At 45.4% G+C, this 22,875-nt stretch overlaps 1 protein-coding gene across 1 annotated transcript in view; it reads right to left on the bottom strand.

Moving 5' to 3' along the window:
- Window positions 1-22,875, bottom strand: part of lta4h (leukotriene A4 hydrolase) — a 75,713-nt gene that overhangs the window by 47,550 nt on the left and 5,288 nt on the right. Inside the window, exons 2-4 of the mRNA XM_068058768.1 lie at window positions 21,359-21,489; window positions 13,624-13,744; window positions 162-230 (exon numbers count right to left, since the gene is read on the bottom strand). Of these exons, the coding sequence (XP_067914869.1) occupies window positions 162-230; window positions 13,624-13,744; window positions 21,359-21,489 (321 nt within the window). The remainder of the gene's footprint in view (window positions 1-161; window positions 231-13,623; window positions 13,745-21,358; window positions 21,490-22,875) is intronic.

Below are 22,875 nucleotides of genomic sequence, written 5' to 3'. Positions count from 1 at the left end.
TCTGCTTTTCCCACATAAACTGAGCACTGCTTAAGGTAGTAAATACTGAGCAACAAGCTGTGGCACTCCAATGCTAGCAACAATACAATCATGTTAGCACCACAGTTTGATTTGAACCATAAATCACCATTCATTTCACTGGCCTACATGTGGTTACATACCCGAGCAGAGTACGTGCTTTTCACAGAGGGTGTGTCCTGGCAAGGGACCATGCTTCTGCAATGTATTGCCTATAAGTATATAAAAACACAATAATAATTACACAGTCCAGTCACCAACATTCAGTGTTAAGCGATATAAATATCCTAATACCTGATCAGTTTTTTGAAGTGAAAAAAGTCACTCATTTTGTAGATTAGGAACACTCAATTATCTGTTGTTCTAAAGCAATGATCCCAAACAATAACTTGCTGAAAGGCATCTCTGAGAGAGCCAACATAAGTCATTAATATTAACATAAGTGACATTCAGACAGGAAATGAGAGAGTGTACAAATCTAAGAGAAAATCAACAGACAAGAGATGCAGTGGCAGACATTGTAGGGAATATTTCAGAATACACAGAATAGATACATTTCAACGCGGAAAAAAAATTCCAAGGGTGGGACCACCATCCATGGTCAACTAAAACTTAAAGAAAAAGCCTATAATTGCGCAAAGATGCAAGGCAGGTCAGAAGATTGGACAGAATATAAAAAACAGCAAAGAATGACTAAAAGATTGATAAGCAAAGTAAAATTAGAGTACGAGAGAAAGCTAGCTAGAAATATAAAGACAGTAAGAGTTTCTATAGATATTTTAAAAAGAAAAGTGTTAACAAAGTGAGCGTTGGTCCTACAGAAAGTGAGTCTGGGGAATTAATAATGGATAATAAGGAGATGGCAGATGAATTGAACAGATATTTTGCATCGCTCTACACTATATGTTACACAAGTAACATCCCAGTATTAACTGTAAGTCAGGAAATGGAAGGGAGGGCGGAAATCAAGAAAATTACCATCACCAGGGAAGTGGTGCCAAACAAATTGTTGGAGCTGTGGGCTGACAAGTCCCCGGGTCCTGATGGACGTCACGATCGGGTGTTAAAAGTGGCTAGTGAGATAGTTGATGTGTTAGTTTTAATTTTCAAGAATTCCCTAGATTCGGGGAAGGTTCCGTTAGACTGGAAAATAGCAATTTATGAATTTTATTCAAAAAGGGAGAGACAGAAAGAATGCAGGAAACTACAGGCCAATTAGCTTAACATCTGTCTTCGGCAAAATGTTAGAAGCTATTATTGAAGACATTATAGCAGGGCACTTAGGAAAAATCAAGGTAATCAGGCAGGGTCAACATGATTTTGTGAAAGGGAAATCATGTTTAACCAACTGATTAGGGTTCTTTGAGGGAGTTACATGTGCTGTGGATAAAGGGGAACCGGTGGATGTATTGTACTTAGATTTCCAGAAGGCATTTGATAAGGTGCCACATCAAAGGTTATTGCAGAAAATAAAAGTTCATGGTGTAGGGGGTAACATATTGGCATGGATAGACGAATCGCTAGCTAACAGGAAACAGAGAGTAGGCATAAATGTGTCATTTTCTGGTTGGCAAGATGTAACGAGTGGTGTGCCACAGGAATCTGTGCTGGGGCTTCAACTTTTTACAATTTATATAAATTGCTTAGTTGAAGGGACCGAAGTTATGGTTGCTAAATTTGCTGATGACACAAAGATAGGTAGGAAAGTAACTTGTGAAGAGGACATAACCTATCTATATCCCTTTGTAGCGCCCTTAAGTGAGTGGGCAAAGACCTGGCAAATGGAGTATAATGTGGGAAAGTGTAAAATTGTCCACTTTGGCAGGAAGTATAAAAAAGAAGCATATCATCTAAATGGTGAGAGATTGCAGAGCTCTGAGATGCAGAGTGTGTGTCCTAGTGTATGAATCGCAGGTACAGCGCGTAATTAGGAAAGCTAAAAGAATGTTATCGTTTATCACAGTGGCGGGCACAGTGGTCAGCTCCGCAGCCTCACAGCTCCAGTGACCCGGGTTCGATTCTGGGTACTGCCTGTGCAGAGTTTGCAAGTTCTCCCTGTGACCGCGTGGGTTGCCGCCGGGTGCTCCGGTTTCCTCCCACATCCAAAGACTTGCAGGTTGATAGTTAAATTGGCCGTTGTAAATTGCCCCTAGTGTAGGTAGGTGGTAGGGGAATTGAGGGGATGTGGTAGGAATATGGGATTAATATAGGATTAGCATAAATGGGTGGTTGATGGTCGACACATACTCATTTTTTTTTTTAAGTTCAGCAGCAGGTCACCATAAAAGTAGAGATCTGCATGTGCGCTCATGTGTGAAAGTCTTTGACTGACTCTGGCTTAATCATCCACCGCCAGACCTGATGGATCACAAAGCATTATCGATTCCTGCTTTCCATCACTAAAACTACCCACTATTCAAAGATTATCCTGGAATGCAAAGACAACGCACAGCTTCCTTTCTCTATATTAAACCTTGTACTAAAGTCTTCTTAAACTACCCTTCCCTGCCTCCTCCACCGTCACCTCCAATACGTGCAATGAGTTCACAGACTTTTATGATTGGGATCATCCACTCAGCGACCTCTGCTGCTTTGCTCTCAGCCCCGAGCCCACCAGGCCTACCCTCCTCAGAAACTCACCTGCCCCAACCCAAAATTCACATCTTTCTCCAGTTTCTCTCCTATCTTTCCTCATGCCCTCTCCAAAATGATCAGGCTGTACCAGCCCTCCGACATGAGGGTCATGGCAGGGGGGCCCGGAAAATTCTGCCAGAGAGACCCGCCTCGACCCCCGCGCCAAGGTCCTGCCGTATATAACCGGCATCGGCAAGGCCTCTGTGCAGGTGGCAGGGTCTTCATTTGCGTTGCAAAACGTATTTAAATAAACGTAAAGAAACCTACCTGGTCAGGTGGCCGCCCCACACCGATATTTTGGCTGGTGGCCGGAAATTTTCGGATCCCCGTTTGAGGAACCAAGGTGAGATGCTGGTGGAGAGGGGGGGGGAGGAGTGGGGAGAACTACTGTAATTGATTGCGTGGACGATGGGAAGGGGTTGAGGGTCAAAAGTTCTGAAGTTAGGGGGGAAAGTTCAGGAAATCAAAAGGTGCTTTTTTTTTGGGGGCGGGGGGGGACATGTCACTGTAATAAATGAAGACTCAGTAGTGGGGGGGAAAGGGGGAGGGGACGCAAGGTTGGAATAACATTTTTTGGCAGGTTGTAGTGAAGCTAATGAGAGAGGAAGTACTAGAGGGTCTGACATCCTTGAAAGTGGATGTATCGCTTGGGCCGGATGGATTGCATCCCAGGATGTTAAAGGAAGCCAGGGAGGAAATAGCAAATGCGCTGAGGAACACCTTCAAATACCAAACGCCACTACCAAACGCATCTTCCCCTCCCTTCCCCTGTCAGCATTCCAAAGGGATCGTTCCCTCCGCGACACTCTGGTCCACTCCTCCATTACCCCCACCACCTCGTCCCCGTTCCATGGCACCTTCCCCTGCAATCGCAGGAGGTGTAATACCTGCCCATTTACCTCCTCTCTCCTCACTATCCCAGGCCCCAAACACTCTTTTCAGGTGAAGCAGCGATTTACTTGTACTTCTTTCAATGTAGTATACTGTATTCGCTGCTCTCAATGTGGTCTCCTCTACATTTGGAAGACCAAGTGCAGACTGGGTGACCGCTTTGCAGAACATCTCCGCTCAGTCCGCAAGCAGGACCCTGAGCTTCTGGTTGCTTGCCATTTCAACACTCTCCCCTGCTCTCAACTCTGTCCTGGGATTGCTGCAGTGTTCCAGTGAACATCAACGCAAGCTTGAGGAACAGCATCTCATCTACCGATTAGGCACACTACAGCCTGCCGGACTGAACATTGAGTTCATAGTTTCAGAGCATGACAGCCCCCCATTTTACTTTCATTTTTAGTTATTTTTTCTTTTTTACATTTTTTACAATCTTTTTTTGCATTTATTTCATTTCATCTTAGTTTGTTCAGTTTGCTTACCCACTGATTTTTTTCAGGTTTGCACTTGCTGCTGTTCAATATTCAGCCCGTTAACACCTAATCTGCACTAATGCTTTGTCGTTCAACACACCATTAACATATTGTTTGCCTTTGCTCCATGACCTTTTGGTCAGCTATGTGGTCTTGTCCAATCTACACCTTCTCCTTTGTTATCTCTTGCCCCACTCCCACCTCACTTGCTGATAACCTGTGACTTTTCTAATATTTGTCAGTTCCGAAGAAGGGTCACTGACCCGAAACGTTAACTCTGCTTCTCTTTTCACAGATGCTGCCAGACCTGCTGAGTGGTTCCAGCATTTCTTGTTTTTATTTCAGATTTCCAGTATCCGCAGTATTTTGCTTTTATTACCTTCAAATACTCACTGGATACGGGCGAGATGCCAGAGGATTGGGAGGTCTGTGAATGTTATACCATTGTTTAAAAAGGGTGCAAGGGATAGGCCAAATAATTATAAGCCTATCAGTCTGACCTTGGTGGTAGGTAAATTATTAGAATCAATTCTGAGGGACAGGATAAACTGCCACTTAGAAAGGCACAGATTAATCAGGAATAGTCAGCATGGATTTGTTAAGGGAAGCTCATGTCTTACTAACTTGAATGAGTTTTTTGAGGAAGGAACAAGGAGAATTGATGAGGGTAGTGCAGTGGATGTAGTCTACATGGATTTTAGTAAGGCACTTAACAAGGTCCTGCATGGCAGACTTGTCAGTAAAATGAAAGCCCATGGGATACAGGGGATTGTGGCAGGATGGATCCAAAATTGATTCAGTGACAGGAAGCAAAGGGTAGTAGTCGACGGATGTTTGGGACACTTGTTGTTTGTGGTATATATTAATGAATTGGACTTAAATGTGGGAAGTATGATTCGGAAATTTGCTCATGACACAAAAATTAGTTGTGCAGTTGATAGTAAGAGGACAGCTGCAGACTCCAGAATGATATCAATGGTTTGGTTGAGTGGGCAGAAAAGTGGCAAATGGAATTCAATCCCCAGAAGTGTGAGATAGGCGGTGGCGTAGTGGTATTATCACTGGACTAGTAACCCAGAGTATTTTTTATTTATTTATTTAGAGATACAGCACTGAAACAGGCCCTTCGGCCCACCGGGTCTGTGCCAACCAACCACCCATTTATACTAATTCTACATTAATCTCATATTCCCTAACACATCCCCACCATTCTCCGACCATCTACCTACACGAGGGGCAATTTGCAAAGGCCAATTTACCTATCAACCTGCAAGTCTTTGGCTGTGGGTGGAAACCGGAGCACCCGGCGGAAACCCATGCAGTCACAGGGAGAACTTGCAAACTCCTCACAGGCAGTACCCAGAACTGAACCAGAGTCGCTGGAGCCGTGAGGCTGCGGTGCCAACCACTGCGCCACTGTGCTGCCCGATTTCTCTGGGGACATGGATTCGAATCCCACCACAGCAGAAGGTGGAATTTGAATTTAATTAATAAATCTGGAATTTAAAAAGCTGGCCATGGATGACGGCCATGGCCATGAAACCATTGTCGATTATTGTAAAAACCCATCTGGTTCACCAATGTCCTTAAGGGAAGGAAATCTGCTGTCCTTACCTGGTCTGGCCTACATGTGACTCCAGACCCACAGCAATGTGGTTAACTCTTACATGCCCTCTGAAATGGCCTAGCAAGCCACTCAGTTGAACCTAACCACTACGAAGTCAGTAAAAAGGAATGAAACCGGACGGACCACCCGGCATTGACCTAGGCACCGGAAACGACAACGGCAAACCCAGCCCTGTCGACCCTGCAAAGTCCTCCTTACTAACATCTGGGGGCTTGTGCCAAAGTTAGGAGAGCTGTCCCACACAGTAGTCAAGCAACAGCCTGACAGTCATACTCACAGAATCATACCTTACAGACAATGTCCTAGACACTGCCATCACCATCCCCAGGTATGTCCTGTCCCACCGGCAAGACAGACCCACCAGAGGTGGTGGCACAGTGGTATACAGTAGGGAGCGGGTTGCCCTGGGAGCCCTCAACATCGACTCCGGACCTCATGAGGTTTCATGGCATCAGGTCAAACATGGCCAAGGTAACCTGCTACTGATTACCATCGACCGCCCTCCCTCAGCTGATGACTTAGTACTCCTCCATGTTGAACAGCACTTGGAGGAAGCACTGAGGGTGGCAAGGGCACAAAATGTACTCTGGGTGGGGGACTTCAATGTCCATCACCAAGAATGGCTCGGTAGCAGCACTACTGACCGAGCTGGCCGAGTCCTAAAGGACATAGCTGCAAGACTGGGTCTGCGGCAGGTGGTGGGGGAACCAACACGAGGGAAAAACATACTTGACCTTGTCCTCACCAATCTGCCTTCCGCATATGCTTCTGTCCATGACAGTATTGGTAGGAGTGACCACCGCACAGTCCTTGTGGAGACCAAGTTTCGCCTTCACATTGAGGATACCGTCCATCGTGATGTGTGGCACTATCATCGTACTAAATGAGATAGATTTCGAACAGATCTAGCAATGCAAAACTGGGCATCCATGAGGCGCTGTGGGCCATCAGCAACAGCAGAATTGTACTCAACCACAATCTGTAACATCATGGCCCGGCATATCCCCCACTCTACCATTACCATCAAGCCGGGAGATCAACCCTGGTTTAATGAAGAGTGCAGGAGGGCATGCCAGGAGCAGCACCAGGCATACCTCAAAATGAGGTGTCAACCTGGTGAAGCTACAACACAGGACGACTTGCATGCCAAACAGCGTAAGCAGCATGCGATAGACAGAGCTAAGCGATCCCATAACCAACGGATCAGATCTAAGCTCTGCAGTCCTGCCACATCCAGCCGTGAATGGTGGTGGACAATTAAACAACTAACTGGAGGAGGTGGGTCCACAAATATCCCCATCCTCAATGATGGGGGAGCCCAGCACATCAGTGCGAAACATAAGGCTGAAGCATTTGCAACAATCTTCAGCCAGAAATGCCGAGTTGATGATCCATCTCGGCCTCCTCCTGAAGTCCCCAGCATCACAGATACCAGACTTCAGCCAATTCGATTCACTCTGCATGATATCAAGAAATGACTGAAGGCACTGGATACTGCAAAAGCTATGGGCCCTAACAATATTCCGGCAATAGTACTGAAGACCTGTGCTCCAGAACTTGCTGCGCCCCTAGCCAAGCTGTTCCAGTACAGCTACAACACTGGCATTTACCCTGCAATGTGGAAAATTGCCCAGGTAAAAAGCAGGACAAGTCCAACCCGGCCAATTACCGCCCCATTAGCCTACTCTCAATCATCAGTAAAGTGATGGAAGGTGTCATCAACAGTGCTATCAAGCAGCACTTGCTGAGCAATAACCTGCTCAGTGAAGCTCAGTTTGGGTTCCGCCAGGGCCACTCAGCTCCTGACCTCATTACAGCCTTGGTTCAAAAATGGACAAAAGAGCTGAATTCAAGAGGTGAGGCGAGAGTGACTGCCCTTGACATCAAGGCAGCATTTGACTGAGTATGGCATCAAGGAGCCCTAGCAAAACTGAGGTCAATGGGAATCAGGGGGAAAACTCTCCGCTGGCTGGAGTCATACCTAGCACAAAGGAAGATGGTTGTGGTTGTTGGAGGTCAATCATCTGAGCTCCAGGACATCACTGCAGAAGTTCCTCAGGGTTGTGTCCTCGGGCCAACCATCTTCAGCTGCTTCATCAATGACCTTCCTTCAATCAGAAGGTCAGAAGTGAGGATGTTCGCTGATGATTGCACAATGTTCAGCACCATTCGTGACTCCTCAGATACTGAAGCAGTCCGTGTAGAAATGCAGCAAGACCTGGACAGTATCTCGGCTTGGGCTGATAAGTGGCAAGTAACATTCACGCCACACAAGTGCCAGGCAATGACCATCTCCAACAAGAGAGAATCTAACCATCTCCTCTTGACATTCAACAGCATTACCATCACTGAATCCTCCACTATCAACATCCTAGGGGCTACCATTGACCAGAAACTGAACTGGAGTCGCCATATAAATACTGTGGCTACAAGAGCAGGTCAGAGGCTCGGAATGCTGAGGCGAGTAACTCACCTCCTGACTCCCCAAAGCCTGTCCACCATCTACAAGGCACAAGTCAGGAGTGTGATGGAATACTCTCCACTTGCCTAGACAGGTGCAGCTCCAACAACACTCAAGAAGCTCGACACCATCCAGGACAAAGCAGCCCACTTGATTGGCACCCGATCTACAAACATTAACTCCCTCCACCACCGACGCACAGTGTACCATCTGACGCAAGATGCACTGCAGCAATGCACCAAGACTCCTTGGACAGCACCTTCCAAACCCGCGACCTCTACCAACTAGAAGGACAAGGGCAGCAAATGCATGGGAACACCACCACCTGCAAGGTCCCCTCCAAGTCACACACCATTCTGACTTGGAACTATATCGCCGTTCCTTCACTATCGCTGGGTCAAAATCCTGGAAATCCCTTCCTAACAGCACTGTGTGTACCTATCCCAAATGGACTGCAGCGGTTCAAGAAGGCAGCTCACCACCACCTTCTCAAGGACAATTAGGGATGGGCAATAAATGCTGGCCTGGCCAGTGACGCCTACATCCCATGAATGAATAAAAAAAAAAGGTAATGCATTTGGGGAGGGCAAACAAAGTGAGGGAATACACAATAAACGGGAGGATATTGAGAGGGGTAGAAGAAGTGAGAAACCTTGGAGTGCATGTCCACAGGTCCCTGAAGGTGGCAGAACAGGTATATAGAATGAGGAAGGCATATAGAATGCTTTCCTTTATTGGCTGAGGTATAGAATACAAAATAATGCTGGAACTGTATAAAACGCTGGTTAGGCCGCAGCTGCAGTATTGTGTACAGTTCTAGTCACATTACAGGAAGGACATAATTGCTCTGGAGAGTGCAGAGGAGATTTACAAGAATGTTGCCAGGGCTTAAAAGTTGCAGTTATGAAGAAAGATTGGATCAGCTCGGGTTGTTTTCCTTAGAGCAGAGGAGGCTAAGGGTGACTTAATTGAGGTGTACAAAATTATAAAGGGGCCTAGAGAGAGTAGACAGGAAGGACCGGTTTCCCCTAGCAGAGAGGTCAATTACCAGGGGACACAGATTTAAGGTGACTGGCAGAGGATTAGAGGAGAGACATGTGGAAAAACGTTTTCACCAAGAGGTGGTGGGGGTCTCGAACTCACTGCCAGGAACGGTGGTGGAGGCAGAAACCCTCAACTCATTTAACAGGTACCTGGACATGCACCTGAAGTGCTGTAACCCGCAAGGCTATGGACATGGTGCTGGAAGGTAGGATTAGATTGGGCGGCTAGATTTTTTAGCCGCGCAGACACGAAGGGCTGAATGGCCTCCTTCTGTGCCGTAATCTTTCTATGGTTCTATGAAGCAAGACCTTTAAAAATTTAAATGAGAATGAAGGGCCAGAAGCCCTTTAAAAATGGTGTCTGTGCAGTGCCGCCGGACGCCATTGCCGGGGACGGAGGGGCCGCCCCCTCTACGTCAACATGGGTGGCCATTCAGCTCCTCCATTTAAATGAGACCCTGCACGAAATATCACGGGGGCTCAGCAGCACAGAAATCACGCATGCGCCATGCCTTCTTTCAAGCTTGCCACTGAGAACAGCGGTGAGCTTATAAAATCCACCTCGCTCGACATTATTCTCATGAAGCATCTTGCCACCGAACGTCCCTTTCTGGTCCCCATGTTAGCTGATAATGTTTCACTCTCCTCAGGTTCTGTCCCCCTCTCCTTCGAATCTGTCATCACCCCCTCCTCAAAAAAAACCAACCCTACACTCATCCATCCATCCTTGCAAAGTACCACCCCATCTCCAACTTCCTTTCCCTCTCCAAAGTCCAGAAACGTGCTGTTGCCTCCTATATCTGCACTCATATTTCTCAGGACTTCATGTTTTGAATGCCCCCAAATCAGGTTTCCGCTCCCGCCACAGTACTATAATGGTTCTTACAAAAAGTAAGAAAGGACATCATAATTGGCTGTGACAAAGGTAAACTATCCCTTCTCTCCTTCTCGACCTGTCTGCAGCCTTTGACACGGTTAACATACGAATTAGGAGCAGGAGGAGGCCACTTGGTCCTACAAGCCTGCTCCGCCATTCAATAAGATCATGGCTAATCTGATTTTCAGCTCAACTCCACATTCCCGCCTACTCCCAATAACTTTTCACCCCCTTGCTCATCAAGAATCTATCTACCTCTGCCGTAAAAATATTCAAAGGCTCTGTTTCCACTACCTTTTCGGGAAGAAAGTGCCAAAGACTCATGACCCTCAGAGAGAAAAAGTGCGCTACCGCTTATTTTTAAACAGTGACCCCTAGTTCTAGATTCTCCCACAAGGGGAAACATCCTTTCCACATCCAACCTGTCAAGACCCGTCAGGATCTCATGTTTTAATCAAATCGCCTCTTACTCTGCTAAATTCCAGCGGATACAAGCCGAGCCTGTCCAACCTTTCCTCACAAGACAACCCGCCCATTCCAGGTATTAGTTTAGTTAACCTTCTCTGAACTGCTTCCAACGCATTTATATCCCGCCTTAAATAAGGAGACCAATACTGTACACTGTACTCTAGTGGTGGTCTCACCAATGCCCTGTATAAGTGAAGCATAACCTCCCTACTTTTGTATTCAATTCCCCTCACAATAAACGATAACATTCTATTAGCTTTCCTAATTACTTGCTGAACCTGCATACTAGCAACATAGGACCTTCATTATGAGATCATCAATTAATCCCATCTCATTGCACAATACTAGGTGTGGAATAGCCTAGAACATGCTATTCTAAGAAGCTAGCTTGAAAACATTCTATGAATTCCTCATCTAGGCTACCGTTGCCAATCTGATTTTTCCAGTCTACATGTCGATTAATATCCCCATGATTATCGAAATACCTTTCTGACAAGCTCCCACTATTTCCTTGATACCCCGTCACTGTTGGGGGCCTGTACACCATTCCCATAAGTGACTTCTTGCCTTTATCATTTCTCATCTCAACCCAAACTGCTTCTACATCCTGGTTTCCTGAATTCAGGTCATCCCTCTCTATTGTGCTAATACCATCATTAACAGTCACCCCTCCAACTTTTCCTAGCTTCCTGTCCATCCTAAATGTCATGTACCCTTCAATCTGCAGGTCCCAATCTATGTACTCTTGTAGCCACGTCTCTGTAATGGCTTTCAGATCGTACTTATTCATTTCTATTTGCGCTTTCAGTTTATCTGTTTTGTTTTGAATGCTACGTGCATTCAGATACAGAGCCTTTAGTTTTGACTTATTTTTGTAACCTCTAGCCTTGTCTGCTGATTTTCTCTTATGCAATTAGGCAACTATGCAATTATGCTCCAGTGCCTCTCCACCATGGTCTACCCGCGTGGGACTGCACTCATCTGGTTCCATTCTTATTGATCCTATTCTCATCACTCCTGCCATAGCCAGGAATCACCTGCAATGCCTCTCTTCCTGCTCCCGCATCATTACCTCAGGTGTCTCTCAAGGGTCTATCCCTAGCCCCCTATTTCTTATCGACATGCTGCCCCTCAGCAACATCATCCGAAAACTGTTAGTTTCCAAATGAACACTGACAATACTCGACTCTACATCACCTCCACTATCTCTAAACAGTCAGACTGCTTGTCCGACATCCATTACAAGCAGAAATTTCCAACTAAATATTGGGAAGAAAGAAGCCATTATCTTCCGTCCCAGTCACAAACTCTGTTCCCTCGCCATCAACTCCATTCTTCTCCCCGGCAATTGTCTGAGAGTGAACCAGATTGTTTGCAACTTCGTGTTATATTTGACCCCAAGATGAGCTACCTACCACATATCCATGCTAAGACCACCTATTTCCACCTCCAACATCGTTCAACTCTCCGTTCCTTAGCTTATCGGCTGCTGAAACTCTCATCCATGCTTTGTTACCTCTAGAATTGACTATTCCCATTCACTTCTGGCCAGCCTCCCAAACTCTACCCTCCACAACTACAGATCATCCAAAACCCAGCTGCCAGTGTTCTAACTTGCACCAAGTCCTGCTCACCCATCATTCTTGCGTTCCCTAACATTTGCTTCCAAAGAAGCAATGCCTCAATTTAAAAATTCTCATCCTTGCTTCACCCTTCCTTATCTCTGTAATATCCTCCAGTGACCCAAACACCTCTCTGCACCCTGAGATTGCTGCACTCTGCCAATTCTGGCCTCCTGAGCATTCCTGATGTTCATCACTCCACCTTCATCTATCATGGCCCTAAGTTTTGGAATTCTTTCCCTACCTCTCTTTCTTCCTTTAAGATGTTTCTTAAAACCTACCTCTTCGACCAAGCTTTTGGCCATCTGCTCTAAAATCTCCTTAAATGAATTGGTGTCAAATTTTGTTTGATAACACTCCTGAAATGTGCCTTGGGACCTTTTATTACTTTAAAGGCTACACTATATAAATGCAAGTTGTTGTTGTGCATGCTTGCAGAGCATGAAGATTTGCCAATCAGGTAATTCCAACTAGTTTGTAAACCATAATGTAAATACTGAAAGATAGGCCCAAGGCTGAGTCAGCATGTTGGAATTGGTTATTTCACAATGTAATTGCTGTAATGGTACTAATACATATTACTGGCCAGATTTCATGCATGTCCAGCAATAAAATCTTATCAACAGAGCCTCCTAGCCAATCCATAAAACAAATTTTAATCAGGAAATGCAGATATATCATTGTAAATTTTAAATCAAATATCAGTATTTGAAATTTAAAGTGCAGACATAAAAGAAACAAGTGCCTTACCTATCAGCACTGGAATAAGAAACTCTAGATCACAAGATGGTATAATGAACTCTGAAGACAGTCACTAACAACATAAAACTGAATTCATTTATTCATATTTTATTCACTTTTTAAATGTTGATCATGGGTAAGACATTGGCATGCTTCTACATATAGTGGCGCAGTGGTTAGCACCGCAGCCTCACAACTCCAGCGACCCAGGTTCGATTCTGGGTACTGCCTGTGTGCAGTTTGCAAGTTCTCCCAGTTACCGTGCGGGTTTTCGCCAGGTGCTCCGGTTTCCTCCCACAGCCAAAGACTTGCAGGTTGATAGGTAAATTGGCCATTATAAATTGCCCCTCGTATAGGTAGGTGGTAGGGGAATTGAGGGAAGGTGGGGATGTGGTAGGAATATGGGATTAATGTAGGATTCATGTAAATGGGTGGTTGATGGTCAGCACAGACTCGGTGGGCCGAAGGGCCTGCTTCAGTGCTGTATCACTAACTAAACTAAATAACAAAGCATTTTGTACTGTTCTCAATAATATGCCTTATTCCAAACTCAACACCAATGTGCTTCTAAATTTCCCCAGATCAGCTAATGTTCCAAGTTCTGAGTAAAATTTTCAATTTAATACTAGTTATGAGCAGTTTAGGTTGCGAACTAACACCCATCAGTAAATTGGTCAAGCTTGTTCAAACTAATAAAGCAAACTTCATCTGCATTCAAATGCAGAAATATCTACCACACAGTATAATTTAGCGAAGAGTCGGATATTGTACCTGACATTGACTAAACAGGTATGGGTGCTTCTTCCCAGCTGTTTGCTCAGCAGTGAGCCACTGCAGAGCTGAAGCTTCTGGTGATGTCTCATACGAAACTTCTACCACTGCCTGCTGGCCCCTGTAGGATTAGAAATTTTATAAATCAGTACCATGTAGCACTAGTCTCACATCACTCCTGTATGCAGTATAAGGCATAAAGAGCAAAAGATCCCAGGTTTGATACCCTTTTCATGCAGTTATCTCTCAATAAAGATAGCAACAAAGGTACTTGAATTGCTTTCAGTACCCTAAATGGGATTGTTCCAGTGAACATCAACGCAAGCTCGAAGAACAACACCTAATTTTCCGATTAAGCACGCTACAGCCCGCCGATCTGAACACTTGAGTTCAATAATTTCAGAGCATGACAGACCCCCTTTTTATTTTTAGTTATTTTTTCTTTTTTATGTGTTTATTTTAGTTTGTTTCTACTGTGCCTACCCACTGTTTTTCATGTTTGAGCTTCGGGACAGGCTACTCAGTTTTCTATCCATTCACACCCTCTCTGGACTAATGCTTTGTCTTTCAGCACACCATTAACATACCATTTGTCTTTGCTCCATGACCTTCTGGTCAGTATTTCCCTGTGACCTTGTCCTATCAACACCTTCTCTTTGGTTATCTCTTGCCCCACCCGCGCTTTATTTGCTTAAAACCTGTTACATTTCTAATATCTGCCAGTTCTGATGAAGGGTCACTGACCTCAAACGTTAACTCTGCTTCTCTCTCTGCCAGACCTGCTGAGTATTTCCAGCATTTCTTGTTTGTGTTTCAGACTTCCAGCATCTGAGTATTTTGCTTTGAATTAAGAAATGACATTGGCTGTGCACATGCAAATGTTTGCTAATAGGAATGTTCCCCTTGATGCATAAATGGGAAAAAAGAGGATTGTTTGTCATGTGGTGGCAAAAAAAATTACCATTGGTCTTACAATTATAAGTCTGATTGTAACTGGCTTATGTGAATCATTCCTTAGCAGTCCAATATTGCAAAACGGATGTGGTGAGGCCATTAGTCAGTTATTTAGCATGGCACAAACCCACAAGGACACTAACAGCAACTAGCATTTATATAGCACCTTAAAATGTCTCAAGCTGCTTAAAGTTAAAACAATTTGTATTTACATAATATCGAACAGAGAAAACTTCCCCAGGTGCTTCATGTTTATGGGGAGTAGAAAGTGGGGGGCCAGGCAGCAGCACATTGGAATAGTCAAGTCTAGAGGCAACAAAGGCATGGATGAGAGCAGCTGATGAACTGAGGCAGGGCAGAGTCGGGTGATGTTATGGAGGTGGAAATAAGTGACCATAGTGCTGGTGCAGATATGTAGTCGGAAGCTCATTTCGGATCAAATATGACACCAAGGTTGCAAACAGTCTGGTTCAGGCTTAGATAGTCACCAGGGAGAGGGATGGAGTCAGCGTCTGGGGAATGAAGTTTGTGGCAGGGAGAGAAAACAATGGCTCGGTCTTCCCAATATTTAATTGGAAGAAATTTCTGCTTACCCAGTATGGATGTTGGACAAGCAGACGGGCAATTTAGAGACAATGGAGGGGTTGAGGTAGAGCTAGATGTTGTCAGTGTAAGCCAAAGGAGATATTAGGAGGGTCGACCAAAGCTTGATGGAAAGAGTGGGTTTTAAGGAGATGCCATGAGTGACTGGTGGGTACCCAAGGATATAAACTACGTAACTGAAGACACCTGTGAGATCTTCATTTAGTTTTTCGTTAAACCTCTTTCAGTTTGACTGGCCTGCAGGTTTCATCATTTTATTAGTGATGCCCTCGTCAAATTGAGGAATGCCCTGTCCAAATGAGGTTGGAGTATCCAGTGCACCCTTATGGTCTTCTTCTTTGGCCTCCTTATCTCGAGAGACAATGGGTAAGCGCCTGGAGGTGGTCAGTGATTTGTGAAGCAGCGCCTGGAGTGGCTATAAAGGCCAATTCTAGAGTGACAGACTCTTCCACAGGCGCTGCAAATAAAATTGGTTGTCAGGGCTGTTACACAGTTGGCTCTCTCCTTGCACTTCTGTCTTTTTTCCTGCCAACTGCTAAGTCTCTTCGACTCGCCACTCTTTAGCCTTTATGGCTGTCCACCAGCTCTGGCGATCACTGGCAACTGACTCCCACGACTTGTGGTCAATGTCACAGGATTTCATGTCGCGTTTGCAGACGTCTTTAAAGCGGAGACATGGACGGCCGGTGAATCTGATACCAGTGACGAGCTCGCTGTACAATGTGTCCTTGGGGATCCTGCCATCTTCCATGCGGCTCACATGGCCAAGCCATCTCAGTCGGGTATATATGCTGGGGATGTTGGCCGCCTCGAGGACTTGTCTGTTGGAGATACGGTCCTGCCACCTGATGCCAAGGATTCTCCGGAGGCAGCGAAGATGGAATGAATTGAGACGTCGCTCTTGGCTGACGTACGTTGTCCAGGCCTCGCTGCCGTAGAGCAAGGTACTGAGGACACAGGCTTGATACACTAGGACTTTTGTGTTCTGTGTCAGTGCGCCATTATCCCACACTCTCTTGGCCAGTCTGGACATAGCAGTGAAAGCCTTTCCCACGCGCTTGTTGATTTCTGCATCGAGAGACAGGTTACTGGTGATAGTTGAACCGAGGTAGGTGAACTCTTGAACCACTTCCAGAGCGTGGTCGCCGATATTGATGGATGAAGCATTTCTGACATCCTGTCCCATGGTGTTAGTTTTCTTGAGGCTAATAGTAAGGCCAAATTCGTTGCAGGCAGCCACAATCCTGTCGATGAGTCTCTGCAGACACTCTTCTGTGTGGGATGTTAACGCAGCATCGTCAGCAAAGAAGAGTTCCCTGATGAGGACTTTCCGTACTTTGGTCTTCGCTCGTAGACGGGCAAGGTTGAACAACCTGCCACCTGATCTTGTGCGGAGGAAAATTCCTTCTTCTGAAGACTTGAACGCATGTGAGAGCAGCAGGAAGATGATCCTAAATAGCGTAGGTGCGAGAACACAGCCCTGTTTCACGCCACTCAGGATAGGAAAGGGGTCTGATGAGGCGCCGCTATGCTGAATTCTGCCTTTCATATCATTATGGAATGAAGTGATGATACTTAATAGCTTTGGTGGACATCCAATCTTTTCTAGTAGTCTGATGAGACCATGTCTGCTGAAGAGGTCAAAGGCTTTGGTGAGATCAATGAAAGCAACGTAGAGGGGCATCTGTTGTTCACGCCATTTCTCCTGTAGCTGCCAAAGGGAGAACAGCATGTCAATGGTGGATCTCTCTGCTCGAAAGCCACACTGTGCCTCAGGGCAGACACGCTCAGCCAGCTTCTGGAGCCTGTTTAAAGTGACTCGAGCGAAGACTTTCCCCACTATGCAGAGCAGGCAGATTCCACGGTAGTTGTTGTAGTCACCGTGGTCACCCTTGTCCTTAGAGGGTGAAGATATTGGCATCATGCATGTCCTGTGGTACTGCTCCCTCGTCCCTGCACAGGCAAAGCAGTTCGTAGAGTGCTGAAAAAATAGCAGGCTTGGCACTCTTGATTATTTCAGGGGCAATGCAGTCCTTCCCAGGGGCTTTTCCGCTGGCTAGAGAATCAATGGCATCACTGAGTTCAGATTTTGTTGGCTGTACGTCCAGCTCATCCGTGACTGGCAGAGAGTGGGCTGCATTGAGGGTGGTCTCATTGACAACATTTTCCCTGGAGTACAGTTCGAGGTGGTGCTCCACCCAGAGGTCCATTTGCTTGCGTTGGTCAGTGATTGTGTCCCCTGATTTAGATTGGAGGGTGGTGATCTTCTTGATGGTTGGCCCAAAAGCTCTCTTAATGCCATCATACATTCCTCTGATGTTCCGGTGTCTGAGGCCAGCTGAATATGACAGCATAGGTGTTGCCAGTAGTCATTTGTGCAGTGCCTGGCTGTTCTTTGTGCAACGCTTCTGGCTGCTTTAAGTGCTACGGATGTTAACTCGCTGGGGGCTTTCTTGTAGTTCAGCAGTGCAATGCGCTTAGCGGCTATAACAGGTTCCAGTTCTTCAAAGTGAGATTGAAACCAGTCTGCATTCTGCTTCACACATTTGCCATAGGTGGTCATTGCTGAGTCATAGATGGCGTCTCTGATGTGGGCCCACTTGGTCCCTGCATCCCCTGCAGAAATGTTTTGAAGGGCTTTTTCAAGTGAATTTAGAAACTTATGTAACAGCTGTGAATGAGAAATTCTGCTAGTGTTGATGCGCGGGCGGCCCTTCTGCTTGGAGTGATGCAGCTTCTTTGTTTTGAGTCTAACCTTGCTGCACACCAGGGAGTGGTCGGTGTCGCAGTCCACACTGTGGAAGCTCCGTGTGATCTGAACGCTGTTTAAAGAGGCTCGCCTTGTGACGATGAGGTCCAGCTGGTGCCAACGACACCTCCAACGGTGCCTCCAAGAAACCTGGTGACAGGGTTTAGTATGAAAGAACGAGTTGGTGATGCAGAAGTTATGATAGGTACACAACTCAAGCAGTCTCTGTTCATTCTCATTCATCTTTCCACTGCCATAGCGCCCAAGGCAGGAGGGCCATGAGTCACGGTCGGCCCCAACCCTGACATTAAAGTCCTCCAGCAGGAACAGATGTTCAGTATTGGGGATGCTACTAATGATATGATGGAGTTCCTCGTAGAACTGGTCATTAGCTTCAGGTGGGCAGCAGAGTGTTGGAGCATAGATGCTGAGTAGGTGTACTGGGCCAGAGGCAGGTGAGCAGTCGGATGGACAGTATGCGTTCCGAGCCTTTGAGGGTGGCTGTATCATGCTGAGCAAAGAGTTTCTGATGGCGAAGCCCACTCCATGCTGTCTTGGCTCTTCAGGATCCCTACCCTGCCAGAAGAAGGTGTAGTCTTGCTCTCTTAGAGATCCGCTCGCAGGGAGGCGTGTCTCCTGAAATGCTGCAATGTCCACATTGAGTCTACTAAGCTCATTGTTAATGACAGCGGTCTTCCGAGAATCGCTGATTTGTGTCAGGTCATCTGACAGACGCATAGTTCTGATGTTCCAGCTTGCAAAACGAAGGGCTGGTACCTTCTTTTGTCATGCTGTTTGGTGCGGTGTTGCAGTCCACGTTTTGGGCAATGACCCTGAGCTCCAAGCACCCATTGAAGCAGGTGGACTGTGGCGGGATAGAACCTTACTGACCGGGGGCTGCCCAGTTTGAGGCAGGCGATAGCTGTCCAGTGAGATGCGATGACCTCTCCCACCGACAAAGGCAACCCGTGGCGCCCAATCTCTATGCCAATTGAGCTGGACTTATAACCCATAACTGCTGCCTTCTGTGTTGTTTTGGTTGCTGTGAGGCGACTATGGAGTCACCTCTCCATGGCGCATGCCTGGGCGGATGGATGGAGGTTGTGAGTTGCCCAAGCATCAAAACCCCCCTCTCGGCCTTCCTGGTGGGGTCCAAAGGAGTGCAGAGCACGACGTTTGGCACCGGTATGGCTGCAGGAACTGCTGGAAACATGCCAAAGGTGACACATTACCGCCTTAGGGGTTCCACTCCAGATTTTCTGTTGGGGTTTACTCCCTTAGCCTCGGTCTCTCCCGAGATGCCCACAAGGCAGTGGGGTTGTTAGGGCCCCTGCTCAGGGATAGGTGGATGCCGGTGGGAGGTGGTGGGAGGGGTGCGGTGGGAAAGGGTGGAGGGAAGGGGGTGCGAGGGGGAGCTGGAAAGGGGGCTGCAGGGGGTAGGAGAGGGGGTGCAGGGGAAGGGGGCGCGAGGGGAAGATGGTAGATGGTGCGAGGCGGGTGAGCTGGGAAGGGGAGGGGATGGAGGAAGGGGGTGCAGGTAATAAAACATTTCATCAGCTTCCACCATTGTCCTCTCGTGATCTGAATGCTGGTGGGGTACCTTCATTAATTGGTTAGTAGTAATGCACTTAAGAAAGGACCTCATCAGGTAAACCCTTACGGTACAACTAAAATAAGTGTATCCTGTTTGAGAAATATTTTCTTCCTTTCTCACATCAAGTTGCAATTATTTCTACCAAAAGCCCTTTCCCCTTTTTCTGACTTCTCTCAACCCCCCATTAAAAGAGTGGAGTAATCCATGTCCCAGACATTTTTATGGCAACAGTCAAAGCTGGTAATTGGTTGGCCTAACACAGTTGAAGTTAGTGTGAAGATCCTAGTGCACAGCATTGCAACAGGAGACCATTCATCTGCTCCAGCCTGTTCTGCCATGCAATTAGATCATGGCTGATCTGTCCCTCCATTTACATGCTTTTGATCCATATCCACTCAACAAAATTCTATCGACCAGTCTAATAAATTTCAATTAATCCCAACCTTTGGAGCAAAGAGAGTTCCAGACTTTCTTACTGTGGGTGTAAAATTACTTCCTAATCTCACTCTAGCTCTAATTGTAAGATTGTTCCCTTTGTTCTGGATTGCCCCAACTGAAGAAATAGTTTTGTTGTATCTACTCTGTTTCAATACCATCACCCTTCTAAACACAAAGGAATGCAAATACAACTTAACCCTTGAAACACTGGCATAATTTTGGTGAATCTGCACTGTACCCTTATACGGTCAATATATCCTTTAGCTCCAAGACTAACTACATCTAACAAATAGGAGGCCTTGATGCCGAAATTGGCACTAATCTAGCAGCTCATAGCATACACTGGTTTCTGGCCCACTATGACTGTGACCCAGTCTACACATTAGAGAAAATCTAATTCCCCAGAATTTGTAGATTCACACAAGCAAGTATAATTAAGTGCATGTCAGAGGATTAAACAGGCAGCTTTCAGTTTCAGCCTGAGCTGCAATTTGGGGGGGGGGGGGGGGGGGGCAGTGGGGAGGTAGTGTGTGTTTAAGTATCCATGGTTCCACAGTTAAATAGTTCACCAAAATTTGTCATTCAGGTTCCAACATGAAAAATAGGGACTTGGAGAAGTACCAGATGATAGTCACCAACCGTGGAATCATATACCTACACAAAAGGAAAATTCTAGACTATTTTTTTCCCCGGGGGGGTGGGAAGTGTCTAGTGTGGGGCTGACTTGATGGACCAGCTGGTCTTTTCATACCTGCGCAAGATACTGCCTACAGCAGCTGCAGGGAAAGAAGGGCAAAAACTGGGCTCTTCAGAATCATAGAATACGAATGTGAAAGAAATTGGAAACAAATGCCTTTAAAAATATCTTTGGTTCTGTGTAAATATGCCACTTGTTGGTTTATGAATTCCAGATCTGGGTGAGAATGCAATTATAAATGGAATCGTAACAAGCAAATTTTAAAACAAAGTGGAGTGATAGAGCCATTATAAATGCCCTCCCCCTTCTTGTGTCCAGACTTATGCTGGAAATGGCTGATGTAATACTTGACAGGTTATAATTAGAAACTTTGCCCCATGAAGACACTGCAGCAGCTAGCAGGAGAGGGTAATTAAAGTACAAGGTTAAAAGAGGTAATTTCCATTATGTATGTGGACATAGGAGTCTATATGAAATATATAAACATAAGAATATAATATGCCTTTAAAATGGAGACTAAACTGATTCATCCTGGTCCAATTATTCCCCATCCTCTAACCTCGCTTCACCTGAAAACTACACGGTCTTGACTTCCACCTGCAATTCCACAGGAAATCGACGAGCATTAAATGACAAGATTTGACACCAATATTAAATGAGCAAAGAATATGAGAACATTTCCTAGATTTTAACATCATACCGTAGCAATTTAAATGGAAGGGTAATTGTCAAGGGTGTTCCTTTAAAGGAGTGCTTATCTCCAAGTGAAAACTTGACGTCCTGGCCATTGGCAGTAGCCTGGAGTATTTTAAGATCTCTTGTATCCAAGATCTGTAAATAAAATGCAAATATTAAAACTATACAAAATAATCACAACCAAGTACCACTCAATTTTACAAAACCAAAATACAGCGAATGCTTTTCTGATGAAAGGTTTTGGACCTGAAACGTTAACTCCACGCTCTCTCTCTCTCTCCACAGAAGCTGCTTGATCTGCTGAATTTTTCTAGCATTTTCTGTATTTATTTCAGTTTTACAAAGTTTTGTTTAAATCTGCTACATGGACGTTTTAGCAAGAACAATGAAGCAGGGATCTTAAACCCCATTTAAAGACTGAAAAGCATGGTTTTACTTGCCTTTAACAAAGCAACTGAAAACCCCAAAAGGTTACAGCTGCTAGTCAAGCACATAGATCAGTATTTTTTTTATATAAAAACCACACATTTAATTAAAAAGCCAGTGTGGCATGACTAGCAAAGTATCCTGTTTTGAAATGACCTACGTTTATTCAGCTTTTGGTTTAAATTAGGATAGCAGCATTCCATTACGATTTACAAATATTTAGCTACATTTTTAATCAGACCAATGCATGGACCAACTCTTAGCATGAACAGACTGATGAATGCACGACTACGATCAAAGGCAGATTATAAAGCAGGCAATAATTAACAAGTAGTAGAAAGTAAAGGCTATGCAGTGATAAAAGAAATATGCTACGGAAGGAAGTCATTTTCCAACTCTCTGTAGATTAAGGAATTGTGCCTTTGGATTAAAACATCGCAAATGCCATTCATTTGTTTGAGCAGGGATGGCGGGAGAAAACAGAAAATAGCAGGCCTAACAGTTTAATATCAGTTTTGGGAAAGCTGGGGATAGGGAGTAGGGATAAAGGGAATGTACTCTGATTGGCATGCTGAAATAACAACTGGTATTCCCTAGGGATCTAAACTGGGACTTTAGATTTTCACTTTGTCAGTGACTTGGATGAAAGAATAGAGGATCTATAAAAGTTTGCAATATCAAATTAGGAGGTTAATAAACTGCATAGCTGGGAGCAGTTTCTATATACTACAAAATCTGTTTTATCTGTACATTTCTGCAAATAGTGCCGATAGAAATAGCACAACTGCAGGAAACCTTTGCAGTGCAAATGACCCTCATCAGTGATAATTTTAGTTTAGTTTTAGTTTTTTTTAGTTTTAGAGATACAGCACTGAAGCAGGCCCTTCGGCCCACCGGGTCTGTGCCGACCATCAACCACCCATTTATAATAATCCTACACTAATTCCATATTTCTAGCACAACCCCACCTGTCCCTGTATTTCCCTACCACCTACCTATACTAGGGGCAATTTATAATGGCCAATTAACCTATCAACCTGCAAGTCTTTTGGCATGTGGGAGGAAACCCACGCAGACACAGGGAGAGCTTGCAAA

Source organism: Heterodontus francisci, chromosome 27 (genome assembly GCF_036365525.1).
Source record: "Heterodontus francisci isolate sHetFra1 chromosome 27, sHetFra1.hap1, whole genome shotgun sequence".
NCBI classification, from domain to species: Eukaryota; Metazoa; Chordata; class Chondrichthyes; order Heterodontiformes; family Heterodontidae; genus Heterodontus; species Heterodontus francisci.
This window is presented reverse-complemented; position numbering and strand designations above follow the sequence as displayed.